This window comes from Trichosurus vulpecula, chromosome 8 (assembly GCF_011100635.1).
Source record: "Trichosurus vulpecula isolate mTriVul1 chromosome 8, mTriVul1.pri, whole genome shotgun sequence".
In the NCBI taxonomy this organism is placed as follows: Eukaryota; Metazoa; Chordata; class Mammalia; order Diprotodontia; family Phalangeridae; genus Trichosurus; species Trichosurus vulpecula.
In genome coordinates this window covers 191,614,661-191,637,014 of record NC_050580.1, presented here as the reverse complement: position 1 = coordinate 191,637,014, position 22,354 = coordinate 191,614,661, and the positions used below count along the sequence as shown (strand labels likewise).

General features: G+C 39.2%; 1 protein-coding gene across 1 annotated transcript in view; it reads right to left on the bottom strand.

The window, feature by feature from the left end:
• Positions 1-468: 468 nt before the first annotated feature.
• Positions 469-22,354, bottom strand: part of FAM98B (family with sequence similarity 98 member B) — a 40,557-nt gene continuing 18,671 nt past the window's right edge. Inside the window, exons 5-8 of the mRNA XM_036736835.1 lie at positions 18,742-18,822; positions 17,890-18,006; positions 11,655-11,822; positions 469-2,895 (exon numbers count right to left, since the gene is read on the bottom strand). Of these exons, the coding sequence (XP_036592730.1) occupies positions 2,470-2,895; positions 11,655-11,822; positions 17,890-18,006; positions 18,742-18,822 (792 nt within the window). The 3' untranslated portion in view covers positions 469-2,469. The remainder of the gene's footprint in view (positions 2,896-11,654; positions 11,823-17,889; positions 18,007-18,741; positions 18,823-22,354) is intronic.

Below are 22,354 nucleotides of genomic sequence, written 5' to 3'. Positions count from 1 at the left end.
CCAATGACATCAGTCGCCCTTTACCTTCTAACTGCAGTTTAACTACGCTAGTAAGAGAGTAACAGAGGTTACCCTCCAACGGTTTGTCTGATCACTCGTACTTATACTTACTCTGAACAGACATATTTAATAAAGTGGGAATCTGACACCCCAAAAAAATCCATCAGAGTTGGAAGGGACCTTAAGAAATTATCTAACCCAAGCATGTCCTTTCACAGATAAGGAAACTTTAAGTCCCAAAGGAGTGAATGACTTGCCCACGAGAGTAAGCAAGCTAAGTACCAAAGAACACCTGTCATTCACTCCCCATGCTTCCCCCATTCCAGGGAGGCTTTTTCATAATGAGATCTAAATTAGTCTCGACACAATTTTATGCTCTCCCAGACAGATAAACCTCACAAAGATGAAGTTGTTTTAAAGCTATTTTGGGGGAGTGGGGGCAACATTATTCAGTGATCAAAGCAACTCTGATTTTGGAAAAGTTATTTTTATTTTTTCAAGTGGTCCTTTATGATTTACTCAAGGTAGGTGACAACCATTTGGTACAGAGGAATTTGTCAGATTCTATATAAATAACACAAGAGAAACTTAAAACAGTATTTTATTCAGTGTTCACAGCTGTTACTAAAAGGTGTTTTCTTAAATATGGAAAGGATTTTTTCTATTGTCACAAATGAGAACTTGAGTGCTTCTGTCCATTAAATGTAAACATACAAAAAATACCCTAAACAAACACTCACAAATAACAATCAAAAAAATTCTACATTTTCCTTTCCTCTGGAAAGTCTCTTGTCTCAGAGCGTTGGCTTGAAAATAAGTTTTCAAGACTGCAGCATACAGAATTATCCCCTTTTCCTTAGGATTTTTACACCATGGCTTCTTTTGAAAAATTGCTCAACAAGCAATCACATCGCTTCTCTAGTTAACAATACATGTTTATGCATCTATTGAATTACACACACTAAAAAGCTGTTCTGCATATGCTGGGACACCAGTTCCACAACTTGCCTGAGAAATACTTGGGTAGCTCAATCTCATTTCTGGGAGAGATTTATCATTCCCCATTTGCTCCCTAAATATAAGGAACCATCCCAGACGACTTTACAACATTATTTCACTAATGTTCACATATTTTTGAAACAAGTAGCAGGGTGTTATTGTCCCCATATGATACATGGAAATTTCTTAAGACACAGCATTTACTCTACCCCTCAACTCCTCCAGGAAACAGTGCCAAGATTAGAACTCTGGATTCTGGATTCCCAGGCCATTGTTCTAATCATCAATGCAGAGGTGCCAAGCTATCTCCCTGGCTAGTTATCCCAACCTACTACCTCACCAAAACACTATAGAAAACAATCAAATGAGATCTCTCCTTCAGGAAGTGGCACTACCCATGAAACCAATTCAGTCCATTTGTGGTGAATCTATCAATCCAATCTAATTTTTGGCCAGATTTAACATTAAAGAATCAAAAGATAAAAGTAATTTGGCCTAGAGGCTCAGCCTAATTCCTTACTTCAAAATGTGACAGACAGTTGGGCTTGTCTTTATGTATATATGTTCTAAGGCTAAGTGGGGTAAAAATGATTATTTTCTTTGAAGGCTTGTTCCCTTTCCCCCAAAGAAAGATATTTCATACTTTTATGAACAGACAGTACGTGTAACTTTTGTCAATTTAAGATAATTTTCACTTCAACTTTGTTTTGTCAGTGGGATAAGAACATTTTAAAGATTTTAAACTCAGATCAGAAAATGATTTTAAAATTCTAGGGAGGAATTTTATGGAGAGGAAAAGACCTGCTATTTTTTCATATGTACAAATAGGTTTGGACTATATAGAAGAAAAGGAACCCTAGCAAAAATACAGATGAATGGAGTCCCTCCTGTAGAGAAAAACAAAACTAGTTAAGAGCATTTTGGACCCCTTGACTACTTATTCCCAGGCAAAAAAAGCGGGGGAAGGGAGATTAACAAATACAAAGGATGTACAAAAAATACTGATGAAGCCAACAATCTATAGATTCATGGGAAGTGGGGTCAGTTCTATGAAACAAACTTAAATAAAATATAGGTACTTTAGAGTCTAAGCTCTGACCAGGAAAATACTAAAATGCTTCCCTTCCCATGTTCTAAGATTAGTGGTAATAAATATTTACATTTTTTAAAAGTTTTTTGTTTTATTTTCTCATCATTTTTTTTTGGAAAAAAAAAAAAAACTCCAACATGCTCAAGGATACATGGAGTATGGAGTATAGGGACCACTTCCCTTAAGAGATCAAAATCCAATATAAAAACAACGCTCTTATGTATTAACCAGATTCAATAGTGATGGTATCAGGTGGTCTAAAGGGTATATACTTCATAGAGCATATTCGAATCTGTTATTTAAAATACTATGCCTAAAAGTACCGAACACATCCTTCTACTAGAAAACAGGCATCATCTAATTTATCTATAATGGAATTTTTAATATCTCCGATATCCACCACCACCACCACCCCCTCCTCCTCCATATGGATCTCCATAACCCCCTCTCCCACCATAACCCCCCCTCCCACCATAACCCCCTCTCCCACCATAATCTCCTCTCCCACCATAATCGCCCCTCCCTTGAAAACCCCCACCTCTACCCCCACCCCCACCCCCACCTCCTCCTCCACCACCACCACCACTGGCTCCCCAGCCCCCACCACCCCCACCTCCTCTTCCACCTCCACCTCCTCCCCAACCACCCCGGCCACCCCCACCCCCACCTCCTCTTCCACCTCCACCTCCACCCCAACCACCCCTCCCTCCGCCTTCTTGTCTCTTCTGCCAAGGAGGCATTTCAGGAGGTGGTGGTTCAATTTCAGTTGGCCTTCCTCCTCTGTCTGGAACCCTTCCCATCAGCACCTGCAATTTATGGTAAAAAAAAAAAAAAGGAAAAAAATTAAACTTCTGAAGTATTCAAATATTCAGGAAGTTTTTTGCTTTAATGATACAGAAATAAAAGAAAAATATTTAAATGCTGATTATCCTCAAACTTCAAGTAATATACATTAATAAGACTAAACACACAAATACTGACTTGATAAATCTCAGAATGTGGTTTTATTTCTAACTTGTCCACCAGAACAATCAGGGAGAATGTCTCCCTTACCTAAGATACTCTGCTTATTTCCTTTCATTTCAAACATGTTCTAAAATTGAGGATTCTTACATATGTTCCTCAAATACAGGAGCTGGAATTGATTTCATCTTGTAACAAAAAGCAAAAAACATTTCATGGGACTTTTGGTTATTGGTTATCATAAACAAAAACTATTTCTGAAAAGCACAAGCATCTTTAACCATGGAGATAAATGCAGCTTATGCGCCAATAAAGATGCAGAAAAGAACTCCTAAGAGGGACCCAGTGAACAGACATACTGATACTACTCAGTGACTTCTACACAATGACTGGCACAAGAAAGGTTGATGAAAACTGTTGGAAAATATGGTTCAAGATTAAGAAACAAGAGACCAAATCCTTATAAACTACTTCAAAGTTTCATACCTTGTATCACAAAAACTTCATTTAAGAATAGTCTAAAAGTACTAAACTTGGTTAGCAACAAACATCGCTACAAAAATGAAGTGGATTCTGTCTTAACAGGGAAGAAATTACTTTTTACAAATGTAAGAGACATTTGATAATCAGCTATCTGTCAGACCAACAGTTCATTAAACAAATGTCAGTTTCTTAGTGTATGTGGAACCATCCAAAGAAGACTCACACTAATCTGTAACCAACATGCTATATATGAAGAACTGGAAATGGAACTAAAGACACTAAAAACCAGCTAGATCAAGATGGCAGCTGGAAAACAGGGACTCACTTAAGCTCTCTCCCAAATCCCTCCAAACACCTGTAAAAAATGGCTCTGAACAAATTCTAGAGCTACAGAACCCATGAAATACCAGAAGAAGCAGGTCTCCAGCCCAGAACTCCCCGGATGGTTGCTGGGAAGGTTCTATCTCACTGTACTGAGAGCGGAGCACAGCCCAGCATGGACCATGCCAGGAATGACCAGGCCGGGAATAATTGGGTGTAGCAGGCCCAAGGGCCATGAATCACTGAGCTGTAGCAGTTACCACACTTCTCAACCCACAAATGCCAAAGACGACTTAGCAGGTCAGTGGGAAAACTGCTGGATCTGGCTAAGAGAAGTGCACAGTCCAGCCCCAGGGTGGCAGAGGTGGTGCAGCGACAGCAGCAGGAAGCTCCTACAGCTGCTTCCAGACCTCCAGCTGTGGCTGCTTCTGGCCCCAGGCCCACCGGGTGGGAGGAATCAAGTGGTGGATCAGAGCAGGAGTGCAGGGAGCACTTTGCTTGCACAGAGGCAGGGTTCTCTTGCTTTGCCCTGCTTGGATCTGGGTTGCGATCTTGGTTGGCAGTTCTTGGGGGAGGAAGAGCGCTGGTGTGGCAGCACCTGCTGTATAGAAGTAGCTCTGAAAACAGCAATGCAAGACCCCTGAAGCTTGGGACAAAGCACTCACCACTCTGAAGGCAGTCATACCCTGACAGAAAGCTCAAGGGCCAAGTAGTTGGCTGGAAACATGAACATGCAGTGTAAAAGGACTCAGACTATAGAATCTCACTTTGGTGACAAACAAGATCAAAACATACAGCCAGAAGAAGTCAACAAAGTCAAAGAGCCTACATCAAAAGCCTCCAAGAAAAACATGAACTGGTCTCAGACCATGGAAGAGCTCAAAAAGGATTTGGAAAATGAAGTAAGAGAAGTAGAGGGCGGGGCAGTGAGGTGGCGCAGTGAGTAGAGCACTGGCCCTAGAGTCAGGAGGATCTGAGTTCAAATCCAGCCTCAGACACTTGAAACATGTACTAGCTGTGTGACCTTGGGCAAGTCATTTAAGCCCAACTGCCCTGCCAAAAAAAAAAAAAAGAGAAGTAGAGGAAAAATTGGGAAGAGAAAACCATGAAAAACAAGTCAATGACTTGTTAAAGGAGACCCCCCAATAATACTGAAGAAAATAACACCTTAAAAAATAGACTAACTCAAATGGCAAAAGAGCTCCAAAAAGCCAATTAGGAGAAGAATGCCTTAAAAGGCAGAATTATCCAAATGGAAAAGGAGGTCCAAAAGACCACTGAAAAAAATACTACCTTAAAAATTAGACTGGAGCAAGTGGAAGCTAGTGATTTGATGAGACATCAAGAGATTATAAAACAGAACCAAAGGAATGAAAAAATGGAAGACAATGTGAACTATCTCATTGGAAAAACCACTGACCTGGAAAATAGATCCAGGAGAGAGAATTTTAAAATTATTGGACTACCTGAAAGCCATGATCAAAAAAAGAGCCTAGATATCATCTTTCAAGAAATTATCAAGGAGAACTGCCCTGATATTCTAGAGCCACAGGGCAAAATAGAAATTGAAAGAGTCCACAGATTGCTTCCTCAAAAAGATCCCAAAAAGAAAACTCCTAGGAATATTGTCATCAAATTCCAGAGTTCGCAGATCAAGGAGAAAATCCTGCAACCAGCCAGAAAGAAACAAGTTGAGTATTCTGGAAACACAATCAGGATAACACAAGATCTAGCAGCGTCTACCTTAAGGGATCGAAGGGCTTGGAATATGGTATTCCAGAGGTCAACGGAGCTAGGATTAAAACCAAAAACCACCTGCCCAGCAAAACTGAGTACAATACTTCAGGGCAAAATATGGACTTTCAATAGAATAGAAGACTTTCCAGCTTTCTTGAGAAAAGGCCAGAGTTGAATAGAAAATCTGACTTTCAAATCCAAGAATCAAGAGAAACATGAAAAGGTTAACAGGAAAGAGAAATCAAAAGGGACTTACTAAAGTTGAAATGTTTTGTTTACATTCCTACATCGAAAGATGATATATGTAACTCATGAAACTTCTCAGTATTAGGGTAGTTGAAGGGAATATACATATGTACAGACAAAGGGCACAGGGTGAGCTGATAAATAAACAATAAATAAATACAATTAAGGGGTGAGAGAGGAATATATTGGGAGAAGGAGAAAGGGAGAGATAGAATGGGTAAATTATCTCACATAAAAGTGCCAAGAAAAAGTAGTTCTATTGGAAGGGAAGAGGGGGCAGGTGAAAGGGAATGAGTGAATCTTGCTCTCATCTGATTTGACCTGAGGAGTGAATAACATACACACTCAATTGGGTATCTTACCCTACAGAAAAGTAGAAGGGAAGGAAATAAGAGAGGGGGGATGATAGAAGGGAGGGCAGATCAGGGGGGAGGTAATCAAAAGCAAACACTTTTGAAAAGCAACAGGGTCAAAGGAGAAAACTCAATAAAGGGGGACAGTATACGTTAGAGGGAAATATAGTTAGTCTTTTACAATATGACTGTTTTGGAAGTGTTTTGCATAATGATACATGTGTGGCCTATGTTGAACTGCTTGCCTTCTCAAGGAGGGTGGGTGGAGAGGGAAGAAGGGAGAGAATTTGGAACTCAAAGTTCTAAAAACATATGCTCAAAAAAAAAAAGATGTTTTTACATGCACCTTGTAAATAAGATATACAAGCAATGGGGTATAGAAATCTATCCTGCCCTACAAGAAAGTAAGGGGAAAAGGGGTAAGGGAGGGAGTGGGGTAACAGAAGGGAGGGCAGACTGGGGAAAGGGGCAATCAGAATATATGCCGTCTTGGGGTGGGGGGAAGGGTAGAAATGGTGAGAAAATTTTTAACTTAAAATCTTGTGGAAATCAATGTTGAAAACCAAAAAATATTAAATAATGAAACAATTAGAATTTTTTTAAAAAGCCAACCAGCTAGATTACATCAAACACAAAGAGTAGAAATCCATGCTGGAGATAACAGTTCTGAAAGCACTGAGAAGGATCAATTTTCAAAACATCTGAAAGAGGTAAAGGTATCAATTAAGAAAAAAATCTACAGTATTACTCTTCCAAAAAGGTGATTAAGAGGACTTCATTAACCACAGATCTATATGACTACTTTTTTATCTCATTAAAAGCTTTGAGAATAATCTATATACGTTCAAGAGTATCTATACAGGTAACAAAGTTTATACATGTAAAGATAAGAGAAGCTAACAGAAAGGTTTTTACAAATGATTTTTTAAAAGCAGACCACAATTTACAGTTATACAACTGACTTAAGTGTGGAAAACATTTTTTTTTATTAAAAAGTTTGATTCAGGACAGCAAATGTAACCTGAATGGTGGTTCCCTCAACAAGTATTCCCCACACATATGTCAAGACCCTACAAGAAGATTCCTTGTGGGGGGGAGTAAGTGGTGGGAGTGGGGGCAGAGCCAAGACATCAGAGTAAAAGCAGGGACCTGCTTGACCTCTCCCCCAAATCTATCCAAACACCTGTAAAAAATGACTAAACAAATTCTAGAGCTACAGAACCCATGAAATGACAGAGTGAAACAAGTCTCCAGCCCAAGATGGCCTGGATGGTCACTGGGAAGGGTCTATCACACAATGCTGGGAGCAGAGTGCAGCCCAGCATGGGCCACACCAGCACAGACCTGGCAGAGCAGACCTCAGGGCACTGAATCACTGAGCTGTGGTGGTTTCCGGACTTCTCAACCCACCAAAGACAACTTAGCAGGTCAATGGGAAAATTCCATTGGACCTGGGTGAAAGAAGGGTGCAGTCCAGCCCCAGCCCAGGAGGTGGCTGCAGCGGCTGCCTCTGGAGCTCCAGGCCCACAGACGGTGGAGGGAATGAAGCAGCTGATCAGAGCAGGAGTGCAGGGATCTCTCTGCTGGCACTGAGGGAGGATTCTCTTGCTTTGCATTGCTTGGATCTGAGTTGCAGTCCTGGTGTGAGGAGGAGAGCTGGTGTGACAGAGCTTGTGGTGGCTGCGGAGGAGTCCTGGTAGTTACACGGCAGAAAAGAGTGCTTGAGATCACTCACAGACCAGAGCACAGGCCAGGAGAGGAGTAAACACCTCTCCTTGGATCATACCACCTCAGAAGAACTGAAAATTTATAGGTTCCTAGAAGTAGCTCTGAAAACAGTAGTGCAAAAACCCCTGAAGCTGGGGACAGAGCACTGTCAATTATTCTGGAAGCAGTCATACCTTGGCAAAGAGTTCAAAAGTCAAGTAATTGGCTGGGAAAATGAGCAGGCAGCATAAAAACCTCAGACTATAGAATCTTACTTTGGTGACAAAGAAAACCAAAACATACAGCCAGAAGAAGACAACAAAGTCAAAGAGCCTACATCAAAAGCCTCCAAGAAAAACATGAACTGGTCTCAGGCCATGGAAGAGCTCAAAAAGGATTTTGAAAATCAAGTAAGAGAAGTAGAGGAAAAATTGGGAAAAGAAATGAATGGTGCAAGAAAATCATGAAAAATGAGCCAAAAGCTTGCTAAAGGAGACCCAAAAAAAATACAGAAGAAAATAACATTTTAAAAAATAGACTAACCCTAAAGGCAAAAGAGGTCCAAAAAGCCAATGAGGAGAAGAATGCCTTAAAAAACAGAATTGGCCAAATAGAAAAGGAGGTCCAGAAGATTCCTTGATAAGATACCACCACAGAGATAATTTTGTTCAATGATCTTCTATTACCATCAAGCAAGGCATAAAACAGGGATATTTTGTTCACAAAATCTGTAAGGATTTCACATGCAGAGTACAAATGGAAAAAGGATCCTTTACAGGAAAAGAGGTTCTCCAGATACTCCTGTTTGCATTAGGCCTCAGAATCATACAGAAACTCCTCAATAATGTCCACAACCATTCACATGAGATCAGCCTAATAATCCATTTAGAAAAGAACAAATCGACAAAGAATGCCTGTTTTCGAGGTCAGTGATACCCAGGTTGGATGGGTAGCCCACTGAAATAGTCCACCAGTACATATATCCCAGACAAAACAGCAAAAGGATAATGAACTGCATCAAGAACCAGAGAAAGGAAGAGAGTTGGCTGGAGTGCACTTAGGAAATGTCACAATCCTTTCAACAATTCTGAGCTCTCTTGACAAAAGAAGCCAATCTTTCTGACAATCTGCAGCTATTAATCCACGAATAAAAACTTCAGGTGACCCCAAACAACCACAGAATTAACATGAGCTGCAGCATAATGACAATGGTGACTTGCACAAAAGAACTGGTAGGTGCCTGGAACATAGTACGTGCTTGTTGATTGATTAGTTAAGATTCATCATCCAAGAGATACATGATTAGAAAAGGAAGAGGGCAGGTCACAATGAAGGGTGTCAGATGGACAAGGACGGTTCTTGTGCTTCTCTGATAACAACAGAATAACCAGAGTCAATAAACATTTATTAAGTACCTACTATGTGTCAGGCACCGTGTTAAGCACAGGATTTACAAAGTGCTTTACAAACATCTTATTTTACCCTCACAACAATCCTGGGAGGTAGGTGCTATTATCCTCATTTTTTAGATGAAGAAACTGAGGCAGACAGAGGTTAAGTGACTTGCCCACAGTAACACAACTAGTAAGTGTCTAAGGCTCAACTTGAACTCAGGTCTTTCTGATGCCAAGTCCAGCACTCTATGCCCCGGGTTACCCAGCAGCCTCTGTATGTACGGAGAATGATGGAAGACACCCCTGCCCTGGCATACTAGGTAGATCCTATAATGAGAATTTATGAGAAAACATGGCCTTGAACTACCTCTCTGGCAATGATGTTCCTAATAATCCCAACCTACTGCTAGGTGAAAGTCTCAGGCTCTGAGAGTTGGAAGAAACCTAAGAAAGCACCTAAATGCATCCTATACCTAACAAGGAATTTTCTTTATAGTGCACATAAGTGGTCAACTATCCTCAACTCAAAGAATCCACTAGACCCCGTGCAGCCCATTCTACTTTTCACCAGCTCTGACTGTTAAGAAGTTTTACCTTAGGAAAAAAACCTAAATTAACCTCTTTGCAGCTATTATGCTGCCCTCAAGTCTTCTCTTCTTCGAGCTAAATGTTCCCAATGACAACCAATCATCTTCAGTATGGCATGGTGTCTAGTGCACAGCAAGTTGACTTCTCCTACCTCAAGTTTCTCAAAATATTTTGCCTAGGTGTTTCCTGTGCACTTCTCATTGTATCACAGTTATTTATGTATATCTTTCCTATCAAATTACAATCTCCTTAAAAGCAGGGCCTTTGTTCTATTTGCCATTGTATTTCTAGCCAATAGCACAGAGGCTTGGCTTAATAAATACTGAAATTACATAAAAGCTTTATAGATTATTTTAAGTAGTTAGCTCTGGATGAACTATGATAATGAATTCAATTCAAGACATTTATTAAAGCACTTACTATACAAAGAGCTCTCTAGGAACTGGGGGAGACATACGAAATTTATATGAGATTCCTGTCTTTGTGGTTCAGCAAGTGTAAATGAAAGAAAGTCCTACTATAGATCACTAAAAACAAACAGAAGACCCATTTCATCATTATAGAACAGTTCCTGATGCATGTGGATATAATCAGATCAGAAAAAGAAATAGAGTAGCAATCAAGAACACCTACATTCCTACCTCTTTGCCTTTGCTTAAACCTTTACCTACATCTGGAATAATTTCTCTCCTCCTTTCCCCCAAATAAAAAATACATATGTTTGTATATCTTTGAAAACCAATTCAAAGTTCTGTTTTCTCTGTGAAGACTACCTTGACCAGCCTAATGTCTGAAACATTTATTTGCTACCTAATATGCACTGCCTGAATGTGTTATCTTTTTAATGTGTATTTACCTTGTCTTCTCCTAGATTTCAAGTTCATTGAGGGCAAGACCCCTGTCTTGTAAGCCTTTGTATCCCTCAGAGTTCTTAACACAGTGCCTTATATGCCTTATACATGGCAAATATAAAAATACTTGTTGAAAAGTAAAGAAATTCTAACTATAAGAAATTCCTTAAATGGTAATAAGCAAAGCCTGAATCAGAAAGAGAAGGAATAAATTTTTACCAATTCCCTCTTTTCCCCTGGGAAGCATATCACCAACAGTAGGAAATGTTAAAGAAAAACAAATTACCATTAATTTTATTTTTGATTTAGCCATGAGAATGGTTAAAAACTGAATTGTTTTAAATTTCAAAATTTTAAATTATTCTAAAATTTATGTAATAAAGTATCATTGACAGAACAAAAAGAAAATCCTAAATAAAAAATATGCCTTAGCAGTAATTTCTTAAAAGAATCATTTTCTTGTATCAATACCTTTAAAAAAAGGACAAATGAAATCTCCATTGTGAATTAAGAAATGTTCATGGAATTATGTTTATGACAATGTCTATAAATACTTAAGCATGAGACAATTCAATAAATGCTAAACTATTATAAAAATAATTGTTTTCTTGACTATAATTCCAAAAGAACGGAAAAGATCACTTAAGTTCCACCTGCTGTTATCACCACATCCCAATCCTTTAGGGAGAGGGGAAAAGAGGCCATAACTAAAATATATCAACAACTCTTTACTGACACACAACTGATCAGACAACATCTCTAACCAAGCATAGGTGTGCTGAAGCACTTTTTTCCAGAGCCAAAAGTGGGCTTTGAATAAAGGAAAGAAGAAAATTTGTGAACATAACACCGAGGGACAAAACCCCCTCAAACGCCTCCAGTCTAGATGCTACACTCAGCAGGTCTCAACTGAAAGGCAAACCTTATTGATGGCGCACGTCGTCTTCTCCCGGGTAGAGCCACTGCTTGTTCTAATGATCTTGGACAGATCTTCCCGAGCAGCAAGAAGGTGGGCCAGTGTGACTGTTGTTTTTGGTGACAACGCATAACGCTTAGGCTGGTATATTCTTGCTATATCATCTGTTTTTACCTAAACGACAAAAGTTAGAAAAAAATGTCAACCAAAGCAAAATAACACAATTATCAGATAAGAAAAAGAAAATTTATACTAAAGGAAAAAAGTAGAAAAATACTTGGAAACAATTAAAGCTGAGCCAAATCAAGAAGTGCTAAAGAAAAAAACACAACCAAAATAAAGGGCCTCATTTCCAAAGAACTTGATTGAGAGATTTAGCCCAACAAATAGCAGTCAGTAAATGTCAGACAGAGGATTATAAATGGTGCTTCTTGACTCCATCCAGAGCTTTTTACTGCAACATACTGTTAAATCAATGCTGAATGTTATTCATACACATTAGAAAACTTTGCAAGGGGGCAGCTAGGTGGCGCAGTGAGTAGAACAACACCCCTAGAGTCAGGAGGACCTGAGTTCAAATCCAACCTCAGACACTTGTCAGACACTTGACACACTTACTAGCTGTGTAACCTTGGGCAAGTCACTTAACCCCAATTGCCCTGCCTTCCTCCCTCAAAAAAAAAAAACCTTTACAAGGAAAAAAAAAAATCTCAAGTCATCAAGAACCTATTACGTGCAACGCACTATGTTAATCACTGGAGATTGGCAAAAACCAAAGAGACCTGCCCTCAAGGAGCTTATATTCTAAAAGAAGGATACAGTACCTACAAAGACAAACTAAGAAACTAACCACTGTGGCTACAGGGATGTGCTGAGCCTTGGCAGAAGGGAAGCGGTCTGAGAGGCAGACAGGAGGCGAGGCTCTGGCGGCACAATTCACTCAAAGTTGGGAGATGGAACATCAAGTTTAAAGAATAACTATTAAATGACCTTGGATGGAAAATAAAGTAAGTAAATTGTAAGAATACTATGAAACAAATCTGGAAATGTAGGCTGGAGGTTTGATAAAAATAATACCTAATATTCATAGAAAGCTTTAAGACTTAAAAAGCACTATTACAAGTATTATCTCACTTGAAACTTACAACAACCCTGGGAAGATAATATAATCATCCTCATTCCACAGATGAGGAAACTGAGGCAGGCAGAGGTTAAGTGATTTACCAAAGTATGTAAGACACAACTGATATCTTGGACTGAATTCGAACTCAGGGCTTCCTAACTCCAGGTCTAGCACTCCACTGCACCATCTAGTTCCTTCTATGTTAAATGTAGTGGGCTTTAAGTAATCTCTATTTTGTACTTTATTAGAGAAGTAATAGCAAACCAAGATTTTTAAGCTAGGAAATGACACGGGCAGGTTCAAAAACTAAACAATAATAAAGGGAAAAGAATAACGGCTTTAGAATTGATGTGTTTGAGGAAAGTAATCAGGATAATAAAAAATGAAAAAATAAGTTGTGAAAAGATAAGTTGAAACAATACCTTAAAATTTAACTAGCAGGAGAAAAAGAATGGCATAACTAATAAATAAAATGGGAGAATAAAGTGTAAAGAGACAATTTGGGCACTCACATGGAAAGGAAAAGGAAAAGTCCAAGTTCTATGAACTCCAGAAAGTAAATGAAAGAGGTAAAAATTCAGATCAAAGAAGAAGGAAAAAAAAGGGAAAGACTGTATGGAGACAGCATAATCACACAGCAACATTTCACTCAGTACCTTTGACTTATTCATGGAACAAAGTAGAAACTCAGGTCCCAATCTTCGTGTCTGTGTTGCAGTTTGATCTACAAAGGGACCTTCTATGTATCCAATGCTCCCAAAAATATAAAAACCCATCTGGTTTAAGTGATTTCTCTTGTGTAATGTTCAGCAACTTATGGTTCATCTTTGAAAACTTGCCCCAGAACTACTACATTTCAGTATTAAAACTATCTTTTACTGGCCACAAACTAGGTACACACAGTAGTGCCTATTGCCCTCACATATTTAGGTTTTTCCCATAATTTCCATTAGAGATAATAAATTCTCTGAAGGTAGGGCTTATAAAGTATACTATATTTTTTAAGCGCCAACAATTCTTCTAATGGTGCCCTGTCCATAACATGGTGGATGACCACAGAGAATCAAGCATCAGCTACCTGTTAAGCTGATAAGACAAAATAAGTCTAAGAATTTTATATAAACCCTGGGCTCTCATCAGAACAAGATGTATGCAACACCAGGCATATCAGTATGTGTTCAACTCTGTCCCATGGTCAATACATCACTACACTGACAAACTTACCCACAGCAATCTTGTGACCCAAGCTCAGTTCCAATTACCTCAGTATTTTCCTTCCATCTATTTGGAAGCAAGCGTTAGGGAAATTAAAAGATCTCTGAGGTTTCACCCCACAACCACCAGACTGGCAAAGACGAAAAAAGAGGAAAATGATCAGCGTTGGAGGGGCTGCAGGAAAACAAGGGAATTAGTGGACAGTCGGACTGTGAACTCATCCAGGATTTGGAACTGTTCCCTCAAAAGTTACTATTCTACCATTTGACTCAGCTACTATTACTAGGCCTAGACCTCAAAGAGGAAAAGGATTTATATGTACAAAAATATTTAGAGTAGCTCTTTTTATGGTAGCCAAAAACTGGAAAATGAGAATACTTTCCTTTTGAAGAATGGGTGCATGAATTTAATAGAATATTACTACGTCAACAAAGAAATGACAAAGAGACAGCTAGGTGGCACAGTGGATAAAGTGTCAGCCTGGGGTCAGGAAGACTCATCTTCCTGAGTTCAAATCTAACTTCAGACAATTACTAGCCGTGTCTCCCTGGGCAAGTCACTTAACCCTGTTTGTCTTAGTTCCTCATCTGTAAAATGAGCTGAAGAAGGAAACAGCAAACCACTGCAGTACCTTTGCCAAGAAAACCCCAAATGGGACCACGAAGAGTCAGACACAATTGCAACGATTCAAAAACAACAATAAAATGACGATATGGACAATTTCGGGGGCATCTGGGAAGATCTCTCCTATTCTTCCTCTCTCACTCACCCCACTGTATTCCTTTTCCCTCTCCCTTTCCCATCTTCTTTTAAGATTATCAAAGCATAATAAAACTACTCCCAGGCCCTCTGTCTTATTAGATTCTATGACCTCTGAGGATTACAAGGTGCTAAGAGAACACATGTATCATCTTCCCATGTTAGAATGTAAACAGTTTATCCTTGTCTAGTCCCTTATAATTACTTGCTCATGTCTGTCATTTTACGTTTCTCTTGACTCCTATGTATTTCAAAGATTCTATGCAGTTCTTATCTTTTCATTAGGAATGCCTGAAAAGCCTCTATCTCATTAAAGATCTATCTTCCTCCATCTTGGATTATATACTCAATTGGGCCGGGTAGGTGGTAAGACAACTTTTGATTTCTATAAATACTGTATTCCAAGCTCTACATTGCTTTATCATTGTGGCTGCTAACTCATGTGTAATGCTGATTATGGCTTCTCAGGACTTGAATTTGCAGTATTTTTGCAGTATTTTTTGCAGTATTTTTTCTTTTACCGCAAAGCTTTTTCTTCTTATTTTGATGATAATGTGCCTGGGAATCTTTATTTTAGGGTTTCTTCCATATGACGACTGGTGGATTCCTTTAATTTTCATTTTTCCCTATGGTTCTAAGAGGTTTTGGCAGTTTTCTTTCATGATTTATTAAAATATGATGTACAGTCTTTTTTTTTGGTCATGGCTCTCAGGTAGTCTAGTGATTCTTAAATTATTTCTCCTCAACCTGTTTTCCAGGTCAATTCTTTTTTACTATTACATTTTCTTCTATTTTTTCAATCTTTTAAATTTGTTTCTAATCCTTGTCTTACAGAGTTATTAGGTTCTATTTGATTCACTCTTAACTTTCAGGGAGTTTGGTTTTTTGGGTAAGATTTTGTACCCTCTTGTGCCAAGCTGTTAATTCTCTAACCAATCCTTTCTTCCATAGCACTGATTTCTTTACCCAATTTTTTCTCAGGCACTCTACTTCATAAAAACATTTTTTAAACTTTTAAATTCTTGCATCATCTCTCCCAGGATTTCTAAATGAATTTGTGCCCAATCTGTTTTCCTTTGAGACATTTCTTGTATATATTTTGGAGTCATTTTCTTCTGGATTTGTGTCTTGCATGGTCTCATTACCATAATGCCTCTTTATGGTAGAATTATTTTTTTTTTTTGCTCATTCTTCTAGTCTACTTCCTGTCTTCGGATTTTATGTCAGGGCCAGGCTCTGTGTACTTTCGGAAGGAATATCTGGGTTAAACTTGTGTCTTCTTGGATCCTGCTGCTGCTTTCCTGGGATGCTGAGTATTGTGTTTTTCTAGGATCTCAGGGACAACATGGGCTGGTGACCTGCAAGTTTTAAGTATTCCCAAAATTGTTCAATCTAGGGGGAAAGGTGTGATTGTAGCCCTCTGGGTCTGAAAGTCTCCAAGTTCCTAACCTGGGTTTAGGTCTGAACCACACACCTATGGGCCTGTCTCTGTTACAGCTCCATTAAAATCTTTCTGGACTCAACCACCATCAGATTCAGAGTGACAGAACTATAGGCTTCCCTTTGTTCTGGGATTTCTGCCTTGGTTACTCTACTGTGGGCTTCAGATTGGTCTGGAAGCTGGAACTGAGACCGCACTCTGTTTCTGAAGTCAGCCACATAGCTATGGCTTGAGTCTAAATTTGCTCTGTATACAGCCTAGTGCTTGTAACAACTCTTCACCACAGAAGTGTACCCCTAAGGTACAGGTCTCCTCTCAGTCTACCCTGCATCTGTGACCCAGAAGGTTGTGAGCAACAAAGCTGCCAATTAGTACCTGTCCTTGTACCCTGAATAAGGTCAGGACCTTGTGTATGGGTCTGGGACCTCTTCTGGACCTTGTGCACAACCTCTATCATCTTTTAGTTTCTGTACTGACAGGCTCTGTATGCCACTCCTACCTAGACCCCATTCCCAATGTCTGCTGACATTTCTGTCATCCTTATGCTGATCCAAGCTGGAGAAATGAGTTACCATGATTTTTCCCCCTGATTTCCTAATCAGGGCTTGACCAAATGTGTCTTCTAGATCTTTTTGAAGTAGCTGTGGGAGAGAGAATGACTATTTCCTGCTAGGCCACCACCTTAAGTTCCCATATTTCTGATTTTCCCTTGTCTAGTCTATTCTACTGATCTCCTCTACTTTTAAATAAATAACAAATGGCCTGCTGACTGCTACATTATAATTCAGTTTGTGGCCTGGAATTCCTATTCAGCCTTCATTCCTACTTCTCTTTCAATATTTCCCCTGATATTCTAGGTCTTTTGTTTCGCCTAATGGATTATTTTATCAAGGTAGGTAAAGCATCCCTTTAATGGTTTGATCGTACAGCATTAAAACTATAAAGTAACACTGGCAATACTGCCGTGTTCCCTCTTTCCCTCAGGGATAGGTGCTCTTTTCCCCTCTAGCTGACTGCACCCCAGCACCAGATGTCCATATCTTTGAGTTACCCTACCTTTCCTTTGTAGTGTTTGGACAGAATCAGTGCCTGCCACCTCTTGCAAAGTTCAAGTGGAGTCCCTACATGGGGTGACTGGGGAGGGATGCCCACAGCTGGACCTTTAAATATAGATTACGAGATTGTATTACCTGACCCTGGAATATAAAGTATGTCTGGGGGAAAGGGAAAGGGAAATACAGGCCCCTTAAGAATTTGTTCTCCAACATTATTTCATGAGGTTGTTGCATCGTGCAGCACTGGGGAGGCAGAGGGGTGCAGTGAAAAAAATGCTGGATTTTGAGTCAAAGGAGGTAGGTGTGAATCCTGGCTCTGCCAATTAGCCAATGGCCAAGTCATTTAACTCTACAATCATAGGAAGCATGTTTTTTAATGTGTGGATTCATCTTTAGTTACTGTATCTCACATATATTTATCTCATCCTTTAATCTTTTTTAAAATTTAGGTTTTTGGTTTTGAGAGGGATGAAAAAAACAACTACTTCAAAATGTGATCATGATTAGGAAATAAGAGTTTTGCTAGTGGGTGAATACTCAAAAAATTTTGTTAGCTCATAAACGCAATTAACATATACTTAAATGAGACTGCTTAGAGAACTGTTACAGGCTACCACCTACAGGGCACACTTGAGAAAGCATCCTCACCTTGGCTCTATCAGACCATCCAAAGGACTGAACCGTAACATCTAATCGCTTCATTAACATCCTCCGCCGGCATTCATATTCACAGCAGAGAGCATCGTTGATCCTTTCCAATCGTTCCTAAAATATTTAAATAATAAGAAAGGCCAGTTTTAAATGGTAACAAATAAGAAATTGTAAGAAACAACTCTAGACTGATTTACCCAACTTTATGTCCCACTTAATGTCTTTCTCTAATGCCATCAAATAAACCTTGAAGATAAATCATTTAAATAAATACTACATAAAGCACTCTGGGGTCTGAGGATTTGGGCTCAGATCCCTCAGCTCATGTAGACAGCCTGTATAGCTGGGGGGTGGGAGGGGACGATGACAACAGGTCACTTATCCCCCCCGCCGTGTCTTACATTCCTTATTTGTGAAACGAGATTAGACTAGATGATCCTGAGGTCCCTTACAAGTCTAGATTTATGATCCTATAACCTAAGTACTGTACGAACTATTTCTTTTTACTGGAGTTAAATGTATCTTTGGTTAAACATCTTAAGTCATGTAAAAACTTGTTTCCTCTCTAATCAACAGAAGAGAAGAAAGCAAAGCATCTTTTGTTTGTGGTCACATAATGTAATATGAATGTTATCACTTTAGGAGCTATAAAAATGTTTCAAGGAAAAGTTGTTTTAACTAACAATTGACATTATGAACAAAAATCCACCACTCCACAGTCTTTCAATTTACGTTTTACTCACCAAAGTCATATAAACAAAGTAACACTTTAAAATTTGAGCGACTATTTGGAAAATTAAATCATATGTACTTATTTAGTTACATAAACCCAAGAGGAAAGGATTTTACCGCCTGTTCTGGACTTAAATCCGTTTTCAGTAATGGTTTTCCTATGTGGTTATTTTGAACTTTTGAGAGAATATCCTTCATCTGAAATACACAAAAACAGGTTTACTGTGAAAAACATGAATCCTTAAAAACTCATAATAATTTTGTTTCTTATTCAAGGTTTTCTTCCTAAAATTAGACAAGTTTAATGAAATGTAAAATTAAAAGCTTGTATAACCAGAGGAGCATTATCAGGGTGCTTTTAGATATTATGAAAACTTATCACTGTAATAAGTATTTCCTTCAAAGAAATGCTAATTTATTTCAAGATTACAGACTGTAGTCTCCTCCATAATTAAAAGACATTTATATATGGAACTATAGAAATGTCTGTTAAAGGGACAGACTACGTGGAGTGCATAAATTCTGGAGTTTTTAAGATTATCACTAATTTTGGATTTTTAATTTTTTAAAATCACATACTGACCACTTTGTATACTGGTTTAATCCCAATGCTTTACAGAAATTTGACAGGTAACTTTTCCCCCTCATTAAACATAATTCACATACATCAAACATTCAGCTTTCACATTTCAATAAGATGAATACAAACTTTAACCACACGGGGGAGCCCTGCACATGAAGTAGTCTTTCTGCTTATATGTTAACTGTTTTGCATGGGTCACTGAATACACATTAGATTTTTGTTTTCAAAACTAGTGAAATGCCAAAGAGTTCTCACAACCACTGATTCAAACTACAGGGTGCATTTTGGCAAAGAGGAAATTAGGCACTCATTTTTCCTTTAGCAACACTAGGGGTCATATAGCAATCATAATTCACCATGAAGAAAAGAGGCTTTAACAAATGACAGCCTCTGCAGGGTTCAGCCTCCTTTTTAATTGTAGACATTTAACAATCAAAAAGAAATGTTAGTGTCAAAGCTGTAAGAAATGTTTATAGCTGGTTACCCAGTCGCAAGGTATCAGGGAAGAAAGTGGTCCAATTATACAAACTGTCACTGGAATGAATGAATACTATCCTCTGGATAGCTTCCCATTTTGTAGTTACTCCTACTCTTTGAGAAGGGAAAAAACAACCTCCTATTCTTATCTCATAATATCACAGCTGACTAAAAACGTTAAATTGAAGGGGACCACATCATACCTACTTAGCTTCCTATAAGTAACCAATGTTGGTTTGGTTCTCTACAAGAACTCAATTATGACTTATAATTAACACACATTTTAGATCTATGTTTGATTTAAATATTGTAAAGCACTGTAGTTCTGTTTATTACAGGAAAAGAAGCAATTGTGGTATATTAATACTCAGATACAAAGGCTGCAGTTTATGACCTCTCTCAAATCAATCAACAAGCCTACATTAAGAGTTTACCATGTGCCAGGGACTGGGTACATGGATAACAATGACAAAAGTGAAACAGTTCCTGCCTTTAAGAAGCTTACATTCTATAGGGAGAGACCACATATACGTGCATATGAAATATGTACAAAGCTAATTAATCATTAATCAATTGATTGATTAAATCCTAGGTGATTTTGTGAGGTAGTCACTGGCAGCTAAGGAGAGAAGATCAGCAATGGTTTCACATAAAAGGTGGCATTTAAAGGACATTCATTGAATAAACTGAAGCCATTTGACAAGATCGCTCCCTTCTCCTGTGCCCCTCATCTCACATTATTCTGATGAATTCTCCCACTATTTCCTCCATCTCCAATGAAGACATGGTCTTTTCTCCTTGCCAATGCCAACACTTTTACATGCAGCCTCAATCCCATTCCATCTTGTCTTTTCCAAAAGACTGTTCTCAATCACCCCCACTCTCACTAGTGTTCAATCTCAGTCTTACCTACTGCTTGCTTCCCTACTACCTACAAATACACCCCGTTCCCATCTTCAACATTCCCTTAATTGATCCAGCCACCCCCACTAGCTATTATCCTGTATCTCTCTTCCCTTTTAAGACTAAATTCCCAGAAGGGTCATCTACCATTGGTAGTACACCTCCACCCCTCTTGCTCTCTGTAATCTGGCTTCCACTCATCATAAAGTGACAAATGCTCTTTTAATAGCCAAATTCAACGGCCTTCTCTTAATCTTTCTCTTTCTTGATCTCTATAGACCATCTGACACTGTCGTTGCCCTCTTCTCCTTGATTCTTTCTTCCAAGTTTTCACGGCCCTGCTCCTTCCTTGTCATCCTACTTGTTCAAGTCAAGCCAACAATCATTTATTAAGTGCCTATTATGTGCCAGGCACCGTGTTAAACTCTGGGAATACAAGGAAAGGCAAAAAGCATGCTCTCGAGGAGCTCACAGTCAAACAGGAGAGACAACATGCAAACAACTACATACAAACAAGATACAGGCAGGATAAATAGGGGGTGTTGCCTCCAAGAGAAGGCACAAAGATTAAGGAAAAGTTTCTTCTAGAAGGTGGGACTTGAGCTGAGACTTGAAGGATGCCAAGAGGAGGAGCTGAGGAGGGAGAGAGTTCCAGGCATAAAGGAGAGCCAATGCAGAAGCCCAGAGTTAGGAGATGGAGAATGTTATATAAAGAACATCCAGGAGATCTCAACATCTGTGGTGGGGAATAAGGTATAAGAAGACTAGGAAAGTAAAAAAAAAAGGACCCAGGCTAGGAAGGGTTTTAGAAGCTAAGCATAGGATTTTGTATTTGGTCTGAGAGGCAATAGGAAGCCAACAGAAATGACTGAAGGGGAGGAGGTGACATGGTTGGGTTTGCACTTAAGCACAATCAATTTGACAGCTGAGCAAAGAAGAGAGACTGAGGCAGAGAGCAACTGCCCAGGCTTGAGGTGATGAGGGTCTGTACCAGGGTGGTGGCAGTGTCAGAGAGAAGAAGGCAGATGAGATGTTGCTAAGGTATAACTGATACATGAAAAAGAATGGAGTCAGGGATGACACCTAGTTTGTAAGCCTGTATGACTGGAAGGATAGCTGTACCCTCAACAGTAAGAGAGAAATTAGGAAGAAGAGAAGGTCTGGGGGCAAGGAGGGGAGAGGAAGAGATAATGCATTCAGTGGTAGACATGTTAAGTTTAATATGGCTATGGGATATCCAGCTCAAGAGTCCATTAGGCAGCTGGAGATACAAGACCAGAGGTCAGGGAAGAGGTTGGGGCTAGACCAAGAGATCTGAGAATCTTCTGCATAGAGATATTAGTTGAATCCATGGGAGGTAACGAGATCTGGGAGAAGAAAAAAGGGCTCAGAAAAGAATTCTGGGGGAAGTCCAAGGTTAGCAGGTACGACAAGAAGATGAGGCAAAAGAGACTAAGAAGGAGTAGTCATAGAGGCAGGAGCAGGAACAGGAGAGAACAGGGTCACAAAACCTAGAGAAGAGAATATCTAGGAGAAAAGAGTGATGGACAGTGTCAAAGGCTGCAGAGGTCAGGAAGAAAGAGACTGAGAAAAGGCCATTAGTCTGGGCATTTAAGAAATCACTGGTAACTTGGGAAAGTACTTTTGGATGAAAGGAGAGGTCAGAAGCCAGACCACAGAGTTAAGAAAGGAGGAAGGAGGAGGGAGGTATAGCATCCAGTTCTCAAGGAGTTTGGCCACAAAAAGGCTGAGAGATATAGGAGGATG